This window comes from Camelus ferus, chromosome 35, assembly GCF_009834535.1.
Source record: "Camelus ferus isolate YT-003-E chromosome 35, BCGSAC_Cfer_1.0, whole genome shotgun sequence".
NCBI classification, from domain to species: domain Eukaryota; kingdom Metazoa; phylum Chordata; class Mammalia; order Artiodactyla; family Camelidae; genus Camelus; species Camelus ferus.
Genome location: NC_045730.1, coordinates 24,208,701 through 24,227,408, shown reverse-complemented (window position 1 = coordinate 24,227,408; position 18,708 = coordinate 24,208,701). Strand labels below are relative to the sequence as shown.

The window sequence follows — 18,708 nt, the reverse complement described above, 5'->3', positions numbered from 1 at the left end:
GGACTTGTGAAACAAGAAATTGCTGCATTTAGTTGCTCTGTAATGGGGTTTTCTATCACTTATGTGTCCTTTGGTGTACTCTTAATTCGCATCCTTTCTAGAAATGTGATTTTGAAAGCAATTTTCTTTAACATTTCTTGTAACACATAAATTTGAGATAATTAGACCAAAGGCTTGTTTGTCCAAATTGCCCATGCCAATGCTATTTCATGGGTTTTAAAAAATAGGACATATTTTTGAAACTGGTCTCTGATGGTGAACACCTGAAGGTGTTTTTCAATCTCTGAAGAAACATTTGTTTCCAGCACAGGTGAAATCAATTCCTTTATGAGTTGATACCAATGGTGATCTAAATGACACTACTCTTTAAGAACTGAAAAGGACATTTCTTTATCTTACTAACCAAGCTTGAGAGTCTGGTGGATTCTCAACTAGCTGAGATGTGACCCAGGAGCTGCAAACTCAGAACACATTGGAGATTACTCCTGTGATGGATAATATCAGTTTTTGAGTCCTATTGTTTCACTCTGGATAGAGAGTAGTTATCATTTATGGAACCCTACACCTATATGGTTTATTACAGTCCAGAACATCTTCTATTGGGCTAAATTCTTAGGAAGAACAAAGTATAGGCAGAAAGTGTGACAGCTAAGGAAGGAAGCTGAGTAGGGGACTACCTACACTATAATTCAAGAGATGTTAGAAGGAATCTTCACTAAAAATTGAGGTCCATATAATGAAAAAGAACATGAAAAAGAATATATATGTGTAAAGATATATATGTATAACTGAATCACTATGTTGTATACCAGAAATTAAAACAACACTATAAATCAACTATACTTCAATTAAAAAAAAAAACCTAAAAATAGTCTCACCATATGATCCAGCAATCCCATTCCTGGGCATAAATTCTGAGAAAACTCTAATTCTAAAAGGTACATGTACCCCAATGTTCATAGCAGTACTATTCACAATAACCAGGACATGAAACAACCCAAATGTCCATCAACAAGTGACTGGATAAAGAAGATGTGGTATATATACACAATGGAATACTACTCAGCCATAAAAAATAATGAAATAATGCCATTTGCAGCAACATGGATGGACCTAGAGATTATTATATTAAGTGAAGTAAGTCAGACAGAGAAAAGCAAGTGTCATGATATCACTTATAAGTGGGATCTAAAAAAATGACACAAATGGACTTATTTACAAAACAGAAGGAGACTCACATAGAAAACAAACTATGGTTACCAAAGGGGAAAGAGGGGATGGATAAATTAGGAGCCTGGGATTAACATATATGTACGACTATACATAAAATGGGTAAACAACAAGGACCTACTGTAGAGCATGGGGAACTATATTCAATATCTTGTAATAACCTATAATGGAAAAGAATCTGAAAAATATATGTGTAGATAGATACACATGTCCAACTGAATCACTTTGCTGTAAACCTGAAACTGACACAACATTGTAAATCAACTATACTCCAATAAAAAAATTTTTTAAATGACCCCTTTAAAGAAAACCAAGGTCCCACAGATATAGCCCACAACAAGCACTCGGCAAATATTTGTCCAATGAAGAAAATAAATCAAAGGATCAGCATAAAGTCACCTTGCAGATAAAATGAGAAAACCCTCAGTTAGGCATTCCTCTTAATTCCCCGCCCTCCCTCCTAGCTGGGCCTACTGCCGCCAATGCTACAGGGGTCACGGTTGTCATTAAAGAATGTCAAACCAGAACTCAGAGAAGAAAGTGTTCACTTACCTCCCCAGACAGAAAAATAACTGTGGGCTTGGGATAGAATTTTCAAAAGTAACTGAAATTGGCTTTTTGAATTGTGAAAAGCACAACAAACAAAACAAAACAAAATAAAATTCTTTGTGTTACACCATACTGGCAGAATTTTTCTCTTATGGAAAAACCTGCCACCATGTTTAAGTACCTGATGTCCCCAACCTTATTAGTCACAGAGGGCCCCCATGTTGTACGCCTTCAGGGACAACATTCAGACACCTCTAGGTGAGTGGCACTGCGAGTTCGTAACCCAGCACCCCCAGAGTTACACCTACTGTTAAGTGTGTTGCTTACCCAAAGCCTCAGTTCATAAGGGCATGGTTTAATTTTTTCGGATCTCAAATTAGTAAGTTTGCAAAAAGAATTAATGTGTTATTTTTCCTTTCTTCCTATTTTTCTGGTTTGTCAGACTGGAACTCAGGAAGAGGAAGGATGCCCAAAAGAACCTAAATGCCCCGGGTTGGAAAAGAAGACGGCCTCAGGTACAGCATGTTCAGTGCGGCGCCTCCTTTCCCGGGCTGCTGTTGCTGACAGCCAGGCTCACAGAATCCGAAAGCTTCGCAGATTGCAGAGGAAAATGTCTATGTCCCCAGTGATGGGAAACACGACTAGAAGTGCCACGTGTGGTGTATTCCAGGCACGACGTCTGGACCATCTGGTCATGATGCAGAAAACAGCTCCTTCTCTTTTTCTTCCTTTTATTGATTTCAGTTCTTGCTGAACCGATACTTGCAATGCAATAGATGATGATGATGATGAAGCAATTTCAAGTTCGGTAATACGAAAATAAGTAGTGTCACTTTTTACTTGTGTATTTATGATTACCTTGGAAAACGTTATTTAGGTGCATCTGCTGTTTTCTTTTTTAATGTTTGTGTATAGTTAAGTATGCAGCTTTGCTAAAGCTGTTTACCTCATAGCAGGTCTCTGTATGAGATAATACGGAAAGAAACAAATGGCAAATGAGTTCATAACTTAGTTTCTGTTTATGATCAGCAATGATAATGACAAGTAATGGTCATAAAAATACACACTAGTTGAATGGACTGAATAATAATGAAGGCTAAGTCTTAATACTCTCAGCTTCTATTTTCCAGCGGCTTTTAGTCTGGTGTTTGATATGATCAGGGGTTAGATGAAGGCTCCAGATGTGTGTGCTGCCGGCAGAAGCTCATGTTTGTAATTTAAGGAAGATCAGGGAGCAGAATTAAGAAAATGGAAATGGTGACGAAAAGAATATGCAAAGTGAGAGGGGAAGTTGCCACCTGGCTCTGATGTAGATGGGGGAGAGAGAATGAGCAATTAACCAGCTCCACCCTCTCCCTCTACACCCCTCCCACATGTCGGCCCCACCCGTAGCAAACACTGTTTCAGTTTAATGCCTCTTCCTAGGATATTCTCCCCGTGCAGATCCTTGTTTGACTGGCTTCTCTCCAATCAGTTCTCAGCTGAAATATCCAGTCCCAGAGGCTACCTTGTCATTCCTCAAAATCACTCTTCATCCCGTTGCCCATTTTTAGTTTTTTCATAACACTGATTATGATCCCAAATCATCTTTCTGTTGATTGGTTTCTTTACTTATTGTCCCCTCAGGAGATTGTGGCATATGAACTTGGTCTGGAATGATAGATATGAAATCTATTTGCGAAGAGAGGCACATTAGCTGGAGTGTTTATGAAGTGAAAACCAAAATGATATCTAGTTGGAGTTCTGCCCATTTGTTGACTGATGACCTAATCCTTTGGCATCTTTCACCTTATCCTGAGGTCTATAATTTGTACTTGCAGGGGCCACCCAGGGGCCAATGGCAGGTTAATTGGGAGGGGGGTTAAATTTTACCACAATCATAACCCATCCTTTGCTCTCTAATAATTCAGCATCTATGTACATTTGAGGGCTTTTTAAATAAGTGACCTGCCTGTAATGGACAGAACCTGATGCCTACTCAGAATCAGGTAGCATTTCCCCTTGACTTCATGGGTACATTAGGTGAGTGGACGGAGTAGCCCATTTGTAGTAAGTCCCTTTTAATGTGATACAGAGTGGGTTGCTGTCAGTTGGTGCTCCATTTCAGCCAGACCAGCCCTGTGGAGACTCGGCAGCTGGATGAGGATTACTTTTGCCTCCAGCCTGCACCTTCTCAGTACAGTGAGGCTCCTCATCACTTCCTTACCCCCCAGTTTCTCTACCATCAGACGGACACACGGTCAGGCACGTACATGTGATTTCAAATCATGATATTTTCTCTTGTTCAGCCTATGGGTATTTTTAAGCCACATACCTACCTGTGGAATGAAAAAAATGCAGTGGCTGTTAGGGGGATTTTAAGTATCAGTAAGCAGATAAAGAAGACAGGGCATTTCTGGCTACAATCACCATGCAGGATTAGTTACTTTCTCAACCTGAGCATAGCATGGCCCTGAGTCATGGGAACACTCAGCAAAGATTCCATCAGACTCCAAAGGGTGTTCCTCTGGAGCAGGGATTACATCTGTTTCCAAAGGAGGTTAGATCCTTTATTGAAAGGCGCCACTTTAAAGACTTACTATGCACTTCTGATATAATATTCAATGCAAAAATGAAGAAAAGGGTGGAAAGTTAAGCCTGGGTTAAGCGTATCCCTCTGCAAAGGGAAAAGGAAGGAAGAAGCAAGGGACCCGTGAACAATGGTGATGTGCGTGGGGGTCCCATGGAGAAGAGTTTTCCATCAACTTCACAGCCCCTTTGATGTGACCATGATGTTGTTCATAGAGCAGAGGGAAAAAGCAAAGATACTTCACTAGCAGTGACAAGGCAGAGGCCATGACTGCAAACAGGGAGAACTCTGCGTCAGCAAGGGGCACCATTGGAAGCCTGATGACACGACCCAATAAACCAGCTACTGGAAGATGCAGAGGGCAGGGCAAGAACGACAGGCTCTCGCCGGGGCTCAGGCCTCGTTTCTCAGCAGCTGCTGCATCAAAGCTGTCAGACTTCTCAGTCCACATGCCTCACACCCCTACCTCCCCTTGTGTCTTTCTTTCCCTAGATAATCACTTTCCTTCTTGCCTCCCCATGGAATGTGTTCCTTTCCCGCAGCTTTCTGTGATTGCTCAGACTTTTTATTTCAGGGAAGATTCTCATTGTGAGCCTTCATTTAACCTGTTTCTGGTCTACAGAAGGGCCCCTGGAACAAGCCAGGTATCCCATACCCATACTACAGCCTGTAAAAGTCATCAGTAGTGAACAGGATTAAAACAGAACATTACTTCCTCAGTACAGAGCTTTAGGATGACAGCTGACAGAGAGAAACAACAGATCTTACCCAGGCTGATCTTACTTGGAGCCAAAAGGAAAGAAGTCACGTGGTGCCAGTTTTCTAGAAAGAGGGATATTAGCAACCTTTCCCATGTGGTCTGTCAGAATTTGTTCATTCATTGCCCTGAGGGCAGTGAGACTGATGAATGGTCCAGCTCTGCTTTCTTGAGAGAACGCTTTTAAAAAATGAATTGGATCCTTTCTGGTGGCTGTGTATCAAAAAAAAAAAAAAAAAGTAAAATGTGTTCTTAAAATGTGGGCTCCGTCTTGCCATATTTCTTGCCCTGCGCTGCTTTAGAAGCAAGCCAAGGGATTCTGAATGCTGAAACAGGTTTAAATGTGTTAAAATCAGAGAAGAGTTTGTGGAATCCCTGTTATCTTTCTGTTTGCCCTCACCCTGTGCTGTTAACAGGGGCCCCAAGATGGCAACTCTTTGTTCATAAGAGGCGGGACAGTCAAAGGACTCCATCAGAATAGCCTCCTTTTGCTAAAGGTCCCCGGGGCCCAGTGGGGCCGAGTGGGGCTGGGTGGGGCCCCGCGCCCTCTCCGAGCTGGCTGTCTGTGTCCTCCTCTGCACTTAATCAAATTTTCGTTTCCTGTGGTTCGTAGGTTTTTCAAGTGTCAAGTCACAAACCCCAAATGGTTAAAATCCTTTAACTAAAACTGGAGACAATGAGGGGAAAATACCTGTATTTTTGTAACCTTAGGAGGAAGTGAGACCAGGGTCCCACTCTTAAGTGACCTGATGGTGCTGTGCGTGTGGGGCCAGCCCCCTGCGGCCACTCCGAGGTCAGGCTTTCTGGCTGAGAGTCCCAGGAGGTGACAAAATGAGACCTGTTCTCTGTTCATTCAGGCAAATACAAGGTCTGCTTTTCCTTCCATGTCGCAGTAGAACGGTCAAAATGAGGTTTCCGCCCCAGCCAACTTTATTTCAGTGTCACTCTGTTTGGATTGTGCAGAAAAGTTATTTCTCTGTCTTACCAATTTTTCTGAGGCTCCAGCCAAAGGATGAACAGGAATCTGTTCAGGTAGGGAATTAGAAAACAGACAGGTGGTGTATTTCCTTTACCTGGAATTTTACTTTCTTTTTAGTCTCTCAAACTTGGAATAGATAAGGGTTCTCAGGGGCCTTTTATTAGAGAAATTGCTCCTGCAGGGTAGATGACTTTCAGTGGAGATCTAATCTCTAGACTCCTCTGTAGGATGTTTTGGTCTGCTTGGCTCCCGTCCCCACCCCGGGTCAGGTATTTGCTGTATTAAGACTTTCTTGGACCACCTGGAGCAAAATTGCAGCCTCGCCCTAATTCTTATCTCCTTGCCCCACCTTGCTGGTTTGAAAACCACTGACTCTCACCAAACACACCAGAGCCTTTACTGGCCAGTTTTCCCCTCTAGAATGTAAGCTCCATGAAGGCAGGACCGTTGTGTGTTTTATGCGTTGTGAACACCTGGCAGGTAGCAGGTGCTCCAGAAATACTGGTAGGATGGAGAATGAATGCTTTCTCTTTTCTCTCTCTCTCTCTCTCTCTCTCTCTCTCTCTCTCTCTCTCTTTTTTTAATGAAGTATAGTCAGTTTACAATGTTGTATCAATTTCTGGTATACAGCACATTGCTTCAGTCATACATGAATATTCTTAAAAAAAAAAAAGACAAATGCTCTCTTCTTTTTGACTCTTGCTAAAGCAACAAGAGCCATGGGAAACCTGACACTCTGAGGATCTTTTTCTATTTGCTTTTTCCCCAGCTCCTGGAATATGGAAGAACTCCACATAAATGGCTGTTTGGCTAAAATACACATAAATGCGTGCATGAATAATTGAGCCTGGTTGACCACACAACTTTCGATATAAAAACCATTGTTCAGTTGGGTGTTTAACAAACACTAAGTGAGCCATCCTGATGGCGGGGGGCAGGTGTTGAAAGTGAGGGAGATATGGGTCTTGCCTTCAAGGAGTTCAGTGTACTGTCTTCCTCTGAGTTGATTTCTTTCCATTCCCTTAACCATAGGACGGACAGTCTGAGGGCTCCTGGGAGGACTTTTATTAGAGAAAACGCTACTAGGGGTTGTAGATGACTTTCACCAAAGTCCTGGTCCTTAAACTCCTTTAGGGGACTTTGCTATCATGGTCCTGTTTTAGCCTAAGAAATCCCACTATTTTGTCTCTACTTCAAATAATAGTGACAAGATGTTCACTATCATATAAATTCTTCCAAAGAAACAAAGGCAGCCACGTGCTTGTTGCAGGAGGTTTCCCAGAGGCACACAGTCCTCTGAAGGTGATAGGTTCCCTCTTGAGAGAACTAAAATACTGCCAGACAGGTGCTCTAACATATATTCATAAAGAGGAAGACGTTTCTAGAGTTTACTTGCAGGTCTTGTGTTATCCATGTAGGAGAATATCTTTTTTTTACCCCAGATTTTCTTCACCTGCTAAGTCAGTTGGGCTTCCGAGAATCAGAGATGCTTCTCTGGTGACTGGGGGTGGGAGGATGCGGGGGTGGGAGTAAGGTCTGTCTTTGGCAGGAGAAGGTAGCAAGGAAGTGCTTTGAGTCTGAGGTAGAGGAAGACTTCCTGGCCTGACTGTTAGAGACGTGCCCGTCCGCTCCCAGCTCACCACCGTTTCCTGGGGTAGGAAGGTATCAGACGAAGGAAATCAGGTTTCCAAGTTCTTGGAGCTCTCCTCAGCAAAATCTCTTAAGTGACAGTCCCACCCACAGCGCTAAAACCACAGCATCCATCCTCCTCAGGGTCACCCAGAGAGCGGTCTCGGCTTTTTCTCCTCTTTTCATGGGCAGAGAGCTCATTGCTTCCAGATTTTTCATTCTGGAATTTCAACAGGCCACTTACCATTTGTAAGTGGAACAACACAAGTATAAAACAAAATGAAGGTTTGCTTTGGTCTTGTGTGTTCAAGGTACACTTGGTGCATTATTGATGGACTGTGACCTTGAAGAGAAGCGGACGCCCGCCTGCACAGCTGATGTTTGGTTTGGATATTGTGCCCAATGTTCCAGGAGACACCGAGCTTTCTTTACCCTGTACGGCTCCCCATCCAGTCCTGGGACCCCTTAGAGTGGTGGAAATCGAGGCAGAGGGCTTTCCAGAAGTTCATCCAGGTCATAAAGTGAATCAGTTATCAGGAATGAAATTTTCAGTGTGGTAATACTCAGAGCAGAATTACCTCATATTTGTGTGTGTGTGTGAGAGAGAGACAAGATGTGTCTCTAAGCTATTTCACTTTCTTTTATTATTTTCTTGTTTGTTTAAAGTTTTTAATGGGTCTTTTGAAAGACCCTCTTAGAGGAGAAAGGATTGGGAAGGCGACATTTACATCCCGAAGCAGCAATGATTGAAGTAGCTTGTGCATTAAATAAATCAAACTGGAAAGTGATGGACTTTAAAGGTTTCCACCCTGGGGGAATCTCTGTCCCCACTTCCCTCTTCTCACATCCTCTCCCCTGTGCACGAACGTGGAGACGGCACTTGGGTACCCAGCCAGCTCTCTCCTGGGGGTGGACCTTCCCTCCTGCCTGGATCTGCAGAGTAGAAACCATCACCTCGCCACTCCAGCTGGTTATGGTCACAAAGGCTCTGAGGAGAGAGAGTGTGAAGTTTTTCTCTCTCCAAGATTGTTGTCATTGTTGTTGCTACTTACCCATGTTTCTCCGCAAACATTTAAGTGAAGTGGCATTTTTGGTCCTGGGGTCCCCCGAACTCAGCTGCTTTATTTCCTCACACTCCCCACACTCCAGTTCAGCCTGTCTTCATTGCAGCTGGACTTTACTGTGTACATCATGATTCCTGGTAGATCAGCCCCTATTCCTGAATTTGTGTATAGAAGGGGCACAGGGGCAAGCAGTATGGTTGGAAAGACAGTAATGGCCTTGTCCTGAAGCCGCTTTTGTACAGCACTGAGGAAATGTGATTGTTTGGGTCAAAGGTACAGGAGGCAGGATGGATGAAGCTGGGGGTGTGCCCAGCCGGTGCCTCCCACGCCGTCTTTCACTTTGGCACACACTGGCCCCACTTCCAGCACCTGCAGGTCTCTGCCTGAGGCTTTCTCTTCCAGAACCTGCTCTCAAGCCCCCCAAGAGTAGCCCCCAGCAATCACTGAGGGGAATTGGTCAGTCAATCCCTCTGCTCTCTGGCCCCTTGGGAAGCACATTCCACTGGCTTTCCACAGAGTTACGCCCCTTCATCCCTGGAAGTCACGGGCTGGATAAGCCCTGCACCAGCTGCTCCCCTCCCATATCTGCACCCCACACCCCTCCTGGTGTGTCCTTCACCTGCCAAATAAACTGGGGGAACCAAACTAAGAGAGAGTCCCTTGGCACAGTCACTATTGAATGCATCATAACATTTAAAAGCATCCATGAGATCTCAAAAAGAAAAACTTCCAAAAATGTTTTTAAAAACCTAAATGTAAAGTAGCTGCTTTGATTACTACCTTGTTCACTGGTCAAAATGGTGGCATGCCCAAGCTTCTTAAAATTCCCTTCTTCTGATTGCAGTCCTCTATCCTTACCTGTCCCCTGGGGCATGGTTAATGACTAGTAAGAAGGAATGAGAATCTCCCATCTCAAACTTGGCTATCACAAAGCATATTTGCTTAGGTATTGCCATAGTTTGATGCATTTTGATCATGCTTGATTAGAGTTTAATAGTGGATTTGAGTCTCAAGCATGGGAACTCATGTTCAGCTTAATTACTGATCGGTCCCATGTGAACTTGAATCATGATCTACTGTTTTGAACCTGGTTAAAAGCAGCTTAGGAAAGAACACCTCTGGCTCCTTATCCTTCAGCACAGAGAGATGATGGGAGAAAGAGACAATAAAACATGATAGCAAACTGCTAATGAAGACCTTCCTCTAACAAATTATAGCTGAGAGCTGATATCCAGTCTGCATGCTACACAGATATTCAGAAACTGAGTAATCCTGAAAACCTGCAAGGTGATTTTAGCTGCTCATGGCTGATGTTACAGAGTCAGCTCAGCTTGTAGGCGCATTTTGTTTGGCCTGATGTCTTTAATTTTTTTTAATTGGTTGCCAGTGTTTAAAAACTGGAAACTTTTGTATAAAAAATCTTGGGTCTGATTTCTTTCAAGAAATTATAAGAACTGGCCAAACCAGGCCTGCATCCTTAAGTGGTTACAAAAAAAAAAAAAAATCAGCTGGAGTCACATCCTCCAGATTGTCCTCACCATCCTGCCTGTGGTCTGAGAAGCAGGTAAGATTCGTGGGGGCCGTTGCTATGGAAACAGGAGGACACGGACAGCAGCAAGTTGGTGAGCACTTACCTCGGCCAGTGATCTCTGCACAATTCTCTGACACTCCCTGCAGTTACTGTTTCCTCTTTGCAAGAGGCTAATACTATAGGCGTCTTGTGATTTCAGTGACAGAGGTTACAGACACTTTGCAGCTCTGCAGGGCACCACCAGGAGACGGAACCACTTAGTGGCTGGGTGTGGCTGATTGGCTAGAGGTAGATTCCGTTTCACACCTGATGACACATGATGCTGGAGGACTCAGGGACCGCTTCTCCTCTGGGTCTTACCCTTTCCTGGGAACTGAACGGCCACTGTGTTCTCACTGAGAGGACTGCAGTAAAGCAACTTCTGTTTCTGCCTTTGCTCAGCAAGCCTGGTGTAAAATCTGCTTTGTGAGCATTTGCCCATCTGGCTGTGTGACTGGCACCTTTTAGATAGAGTTTGATCAAGCATGGCTCCTGGGTGTATAGTAATCATGGAAATGTTCAGCTTTCCTATCCAAGGAGAAGTTGACAAAAGGGACAAATTGCCCTTGGCTTTTTCCAAGCCATAGAAGCAGAACAGATCAAGGACTCAAGAAGTCAGGCCATGTTTTGCCTGACTTCCAGTCAATTCTAGTATTTGGCCATGACTGTAAATACTGTGGCACCCATTCATAGGGTCACATGGTTTGTTTGTCTGTGTCCTCAACAAGGGTGTTTGGAGCCTGCCTCTATGCTGGGCACTGAGATGGGGCCTTCAGTCTTGCCTTCTTGCTTTTTTGTTCACCTGGAACCAGTTATTGCCCTCAACCCTAACAGCCATTTTTCCAGAAGATAATATTTTGCCTTTTTCTTCTGTGCCTGAGTTCTTCTCAAGGCTGCCCTGCTCTAAGTGGGTTCATGGTACATAGTTCCTTCCAACAATTTGGAAAAGGCTTAAGGAAAACGGATAATTGTGTTACTTCCTTCAGGTGACTACAACTGTCTCTGCTCCTGGCCTCCTACAACCGTGGATCGTATCCTGAGTTAATCTGGTCCAGCTGCCATTTTTGGTGTTTGCATGTGCGGGACCACATCATCTGAATTGCTCTTTTCTAACAAGCTGAACACAAAGCATCTGATAACCATGCTGGCCTGATCTCTAACAATAACATTAGCCAACGTTTATTAAGCACTTGCAATGCGTTAGAGACTGCGCTAAGTGCTTTACATGGATTTCTTATTTAATCCTCTTAACAGTGCTATGGAGAAGGTACTATGTTATCCACACTATGCAGATAAGGAAACGCAAGCTTAAAAAAATTTATTTATCCCAACGTAAGTCTAGCTGAGTCCAAAGCCCTATACTCTGAGCTGTTTTAGCAACTCTGTAAATACCAAGTGTCTCCTGGACAGAGTTGAGAATTTCTGAACAGTACCATATGAGAGGGCTGATTTTACATCTCTCTGATTTGAGCCAGTTTATCAGCAGGGACCTTAGCTCTGGTGCCCTTTAGAAAGGCTAGGCTTCTAGTTTCTCATAAGGAGGTGACAGCTGGGGTAGAGTTCTTGGAATTGGCCTTGAGTGTATAAAGTCATGTTTGATGGAGATGAAGTAAAGAAATGAGAATCTACCTTTTTTTTTTTTTTTTAGTTTGGTGATGTCAAATATCTGTTTTCAGTCTGCTTCACTCTACTAGGACATGGTGTTTAAATCTGGTAGAATCAAAATCAATAGTAAACTTCCCCCAAACTTAGCTCTTCTTTCCAACTGTATGATTTCCATTTATGGTGTCACTGTTCATCTTGGCTTCAAGCTTCTAGGCCATGTTTGATTCCTTCTATCTACTTAACCTCTATATCAATCTTATTGAGTTCCTTTGTAGTATTTCTTGTATCCATTCCAACTTTTCCATCATTCCTGCTGTTACACTACATTTTGGGTCATTATTCCCTCATGTCCAGACTATTTTCATAGTTTCCTCACTGGACTTTCTGCATCCAGGTTTTACCTGCTCACCCTGCACACCACTGTCTGGGTACTTACTCATCTATTAAAAATCACACCTAGGCTGGAAGGTCCAAGTCCATTACTATAGCCTCCATGAATAGAGTAATGAAGTACATACTGAGAAGTAATGTCACCCAAATCCCTCTTACGGCCCATAATTTACAATCACGTGTGAACATGTCTTATCCCTGCCAGTTGTTTATCCAATATTCATATTATCTCCTCCAGCCACAGGGTCTGATAGTGTTGGATGCAATTTTAAGCGCAGGGCTAAAACTACATTTTTCAGCCACCCTTGCAGATAGGGCTGGCTGATGAATACATAAGCTAGGTTGTCAGGAGGTCTTAATTCGATTCTTCCAGAAGTAGATCCTGAGGCAAGGAGTCTAGCATAGGTTGTTTAGAGGAGAGCTTAGGAATAGACTGTGGAAGAGAAACAGCATAGGGCAGGCAGCCAACCAAGGGCTGGTTATTAAGAAAACAATCACTGTTGGTGACTGGAGTTTAATCCTCCCAGGGAACTATGGGAAGCAGGTGAGGGGCAGGCAATTTTAAGTTGGGACCATGCGCACTGAAGATGATAAGAGTGAGGGAATATGGCTGGATGTTATTTTTAACAGACTATTTTTTAAGAGTAGTTTTAGGTTGACAGCAAACTTGAGTGAAAGGTACAGAGTTTTCCCATGTGCTCCTTGCCCCTCATCTGCATAGCCTCCCTCATTATCAGCATCACTCACCAGAGTTGCAATCAACAAACCTACATTCATCCATCATAATCACCCAAAGTCCATAGTTTGCATTAGGGTTCACTGTCGGTGTTGTATGTTCAGTGGATGTGGACAAATGTGTAATGACATGCATCCATCATTAAAATATTACACAGAGTAGTTTCATTGTCCTTAAAATCCTCTGGCTCCACCTATTCCTCCCTCCCCACTCCCCAGCTCCTGGCAACCACTGATATTTTACTGTCTCCATAGTTTTGCATTTTCCAGAATGTCACAGAGTTGGAGTCATACAATATGTAGCATTTTCAGATTGGCTTCTTTCACTTAGTAATATGCATATTCATGTCTTTTCATGGCTTGATAACTCATTTCTTTTTAGCACAAAATAATATTCCATTGCCTGGATGCATCACAGTTTGTTTATTTATTCACCTACTGAAGGACATCTTGGTTGCTTTGAAGTTTTAGCAATTATGAATAAACTGCAATAGATACTTTCATGCGGGTTTTTGCATGGATAAAGCTGGTGGGCAAGTTTTCACCTCCTGTGGGTAAATACCAAGGAATGCAATTGCTCAATCATATGGTCACAGCGTATTTTGTTTTGGAAAAAATATGCCAAACTGTCTTCCAAAGTGGCTGTACCACTTTGTATCCATACCAGCAATGAATGAAATTGCCTGTTGGTCCACATCCTCACCAACATTTAATGTTTTCAGTGTTTTGGATTTTGGCCGTTTTAGTAGGTACGTAGAAGTATCTCATTGTTTTATGGCTGGGTTTTTTAAAAAAATTAAATTTTTTCTATGAGCCTATATTATATGTATAACTGAAAAATTGTGCTCTACACTGGAATTTGACACAACATTGTAAAATGATTATAAATCAATTAAAAAATGTTAAAAAAAATAAAATAAAATGGGGAAAAGCTAATGATTTCTTGTGAAGTCAAAAAAGGAGTACATAAAGTTATTTATATAATTACAACTACAAAACACAAAAACTGATACATAGCTTTACACAATGTGGGGAAAGGAAACAGAATGCTCACAGCATTTGTTTACCTTTATAATCCTGGCTTCCAGCACAAAGAATATGCAATACATATTTGTGGTTCTTAAATAAGTATTGGAATTAGGGATGAATTAATCTATTTTCCAAAATCTCCATAATGAGATGCTTTAAGTTTCATGAGGAAAAAAATGTCACTATATACACATAAGCCTGATTTCACAGCCCCCCAGAACCATAACATGGGGGAAGGGGCTTTCATGGTGTCCATAGAAAGATTTCAAAGGTAGCATCTACTACCATGGGGCCTCTGGAAAATTCCCCTAAGAGCACACACCCCTCCTGCTTCCTATCTGGAAGCTGACAGGCTATCATGGCAGCCGTCTTGGACCACAGGGCGGCTTTGAGGATGTAATCACATATTAAAGACAGTGGGGATAATGCACAGAAGAAGCCTTCGTTTCTGGTGCCCATAGGGCTCAATACCAAGTCTGGACTGCCTCCCTGCAGGTTCCTTTTCTGTGTCAGAACCACAGATAAAAGCTGTCTCCTTTACTGCTCTGTTGTTTTTGCTACTGTCCTTTACCGCCACACCTGATCCTCACTCATGTTCATCTTAGGAAACCAGAAAGCTCCTGGAAGGGAGGATTGTATCTGTGCGTCTTCGTCTTCAGGGTGGCACTGGGCACCATGCACATAGAACCAAACCTCCGGTAAATCTTTGTGAAATAAACGAACTGAACGCAAGGGACTCAGAGAACTAAGTGTAAATGATGTGAGCATCTGAGAATGAATAAAACATTGTCTCTGTTCTCGATAGTGAAATTGTGTGTGCGCACATGCATACATGCCATTGTCTCTTTCTGTGCGGGACACATGTAGGTCAATAAAGGTGGGAGGGGTCAGCCCTCTGTCTCTTTGAATAAAGACAAGATGCCCACTCACCTCTTGTTCTCTCCTGGCGCCCTTGGAAAAGCCAGGCCTTGCCTGGTGTTACCATGATGACTGTGCTTTGAGAGCTAGTTCCTTTCCTTGGAAGCTGAAGGAAGATTATTCTAGGGATGTGTGAATAGCTCGAGTTGGCTGCGCGTGAGCCAGAGGAAGTGGTTCCCTAGCGACGGGAACCTCTGAGCACTCCCCTGCTTTCTGTCTTCTCTCCTCGAGCTCCCCGGTCAGACACCCACCAGAGGGACCACACCTGCTCTGACTTCAAGGGGCAGCACGACCCCAGCAGTTCAGTTTTCCCAGCCAGATGGCCCTGTTCCTCTTCTGCTCAGGCTTCCTCTTAAGGTCTGGGGCCTGTTTTGCTCCTGATCAGACCATAATTACCTCAGATCACATTTCCTTTTTTTTTTTTTTTTTTTTTTTGGTCTTTATGATTTTGACCAGAAATGGAAAATTCTGAGGTGCCTGAGGAGATTTTTGTTTTGTTTTGTTTTGAAGAATACTAGCTTTTGTACGTTCTTTTATTTTTTTTTTCAAGTGAGCTCAATCTCTTAAGGAAAAGTTTAGCAGACTTTTTTTTTTGCCTTGAAGAGTTAATTCTCACCCCAATCTTACTTTGTTTTTCCACAGAAGCCAAATTCACCTTATATATGTCAGCGCCTCGATACACAGTTGAATACCCAAGATGGCTGGGGAAATAATCTGGTGTCTTCTCACAACATGGCCTCAGTCTAGCAAAATGCTAGGTTCTTGAGCCAGTCATCCTTATGGGGCCATGGATCCTCTTCGTGTTCCATTGCCCAGAGCCCAGTTTTAGAAAGTGTAAGTCTGTTCAGACCACAGCACGTAGCTGGAGCATGGGTTCAGAACTGCTGCCTGGAAATGCCCTGCTTCATCTTGGAATAGTAATCTATGTGAGAACTGCAATCTCAGAGGAGTTGGTGATATATCTTTATGGACCACTTGGCTGGTATCAGTTGGTAACATTGACTATCTGGCTGAAACTGCTGGCCATGCATGACAACATGCAGCTCATTGTAACTGAGCCTAGCAACACCTGCAGTTCTTGTCATCTGTACCTTTTAAAATATCTTCACTCATTCATTTAACCAACAGATATTTCTAATTGAGGGTCTCCATGTGTGTCTAGAGACCATGGTGTGTCTTGTGAGAAAAACACATCTGTAACCTTGGGGAGTGGGGGTTTGTCACTTTAAGAGAGGAGGTAAGATACATACCCAAGTAACTATCAAGCAGGATCATAGCCTAAACAGGGATAAACCAGACAGTTAGACATCAGCTCTTTTGAGTTGATGGAGAGAGAGTGAACCCACTTTTCTGAGTGACCTAATAGAGAGAGGGTGAGAAAAGAAAGCCGAGGAGTTACACCCATTCTGTAGACCGAGGACTTGGTCTCCAAAACAATTCATCTAACTCTTTTGATCAACCTTAATGTTTATTAAAACAACAGAATGAAACAGCAAAATCCCCTGGTGCTTCCATCCAGATGGACTCTTTCTAATCAGTGTTAAGGGCTTGGCATACGTCTGCCAAAGTGGCATAAAACAGAGACCAGGAAAAGAATTTATCTGAGATCTGGGAAAAGAAAAAATGAACCCTAGCTTAAGGGAAATTTGAAAGGCGACTGTTTATCTTATTTTCCTCCCAGGCAGTATTTTCCACTAGTAAATGAGAAAGGAGGAAAAATGCATCTCAGTAGCCAAACCCGCTGGGAGCCAGGCTCTCTTGTTAATAGCTGTCTCCCCTACAAGTTGAGTCTATCCAGGGTGGATTGTGTGCATGGTCACGGCCACGGTCATGGTTAACCAGATAAAAACAAGTTATAAATCAATGGAGATGTGGGAAATGAAGCACCACCCAAAATCAGATAGCCACTGTGTGTGTTTTCTCAGGCTGGCTGAGAATAAAGCAGAGCAGAAATCTAAGTTATTCTTAATACATTTAGGTGCCAAGCCACTGGGGATCAGTTCTGACTTTCAAAGAAATAGCCACTGCCTTCTGTGGAATTGACACTTATTAAAGATTTCTGAAGTGACGAGGGCAAGAAACGCAAAAAGGGAGCCTTTTGTAGCCTAATAAGTGATTTGTACCCTCGGGCAGAAAGGACAGTGAGGTCTCAGTTGTGAAAAAAGGACGGAATTCCCCAAGGATGTGTCCTGAGTCCTGAGGCGAGGGCTCTGCTGTGACTGAGCATTTCCTGTGGCATAGTTCTCTCTCCCCAACACACTCAGGATTTTCAACTTTGAACCTAATTGCTTATCAGAAGTTCTGGGCTGACTATTATTTTTAAGATGTTGCAAACAGATGCCCCATGACTTTTGATGAGCATGTCCCAGACAGGGTATTCTAGAGAAACAGAACCAACAGGATGTGTATCCATCTGCCTACCTTCCTATCTATCTATCTATCTATCTATCTATCTATCTATCTATCTATCTATATGTAGATAGATAAGTAGGTAGCTGGAGATACAGGGGAGGCAGTGACATGGTGCCAGTCCAAAGGCCAGCAGTCTTAAGACCCAGAAAGAGTTGATGTTTCAGTTTGAGTCCAAATACAGGAAAAATTCTCTCTTACTCAGGGGAGGGACCGTCTTTTGGTTCTCTTCAGGGCTTCAGCTGATTAGATGAGGCCCACTCACATTGAAGAGGGCAATCTGCTTCATTCAGCCTACTGATTTTTTTTTTTTTGTCTTTTGTCTCTTTTTTTCCTTAGTCTACTAATTTCAATGTGAATCTCATCTAAAAACACCCTCACAGGAACCCACAAAATAGAGTTTGTCCAAATATCTGGGCAACTCATAGCCCAGTCAAGTTGATACATAATTAATCCCTGACAGGCTTTGCCTCTGAAGCCCATTCAAAGTAGGGAAATCAGTATTTATTGAGCCCCTCCTAGACCAGACACTCTATGTTTATCTCTTCTTTTAAATCAAGAGGTCATTTTTCACCCACTTTGCAAAGCTGGGTGTGAAGATGGTGAGATAGATAAAGTATATAAGAAAGACCTCTCCTGTCTTTCAAATAGGAATAAAAGTTTCCTCAAAAAATAAACTTATAGAAAAGAGACACAGCCATACCAATGCCTGAAAAAGTAGGACATTCTTCCTAATACTTTCACAATCGTTTTTATTGAACCTGCCATTGAAATGCCTTGAGATGAAGCAGGACAGATACAGCTTCACCCTGCAGGCAAAGAAATGGAGTCACAGAGAAAGCAGACAACTTGCTTAAGGTCACATGGCAACTTTGAAGCAAACCTAAGACCTGAAGTTCACATTTTCTAACTTTACAGGATGGAGGAAAACTTCAGGCACGTCTGTAATATTTATGTCTGCTAATGCACGTGGTGCTGACTGGCCTTACCAGTGGCAGGTGTCGTAAGTGGGAAAGATTATGGCTTCCAAGTCAGACAAGTTAGATGTGGATCCCAACTCAACCTTTGTTTTGTTGTTTCACTTTGGGAAATTTCCTTAGTTGTAAAATAAGATAGCAACACTGATCTCATTAGCTAGTGTGAGGTTAACACAGTGTAATACAACGAGTGCACAAGGCCAGGTATGTGGTAGAGAATTAAGTAGAGAATTAAGTGAGAAGAGTCCCCAGACCATCATAAGCATCCAATAAGTGTTAGCCACCATCATTACTGCTG

General features: G+C 42.8%; 1 protein-coding gene across 1 annotated transcript in view; it reads left to right on the top strand.

Moving 5' to 3' along the window:
• FAM107B (family with sequence similarity 107 member B) overlaps window positions 1-18,708 on the top strand; it is a 191,313-nt gene that overhangs the window by 77,396 nt on the left and 95,209 nt on the right. Inside the window, exon 2 of the mRNA XM_006191593.3 lies at window positions 2,234-2,294. Coding sequence (XP_006191655.1) covers window positions 2,234-2,294 — 61 coding nt within the window. The remainder of the gene's footprint in view (window positions 1-2,233; window positions 2,295-18,708) is intronic.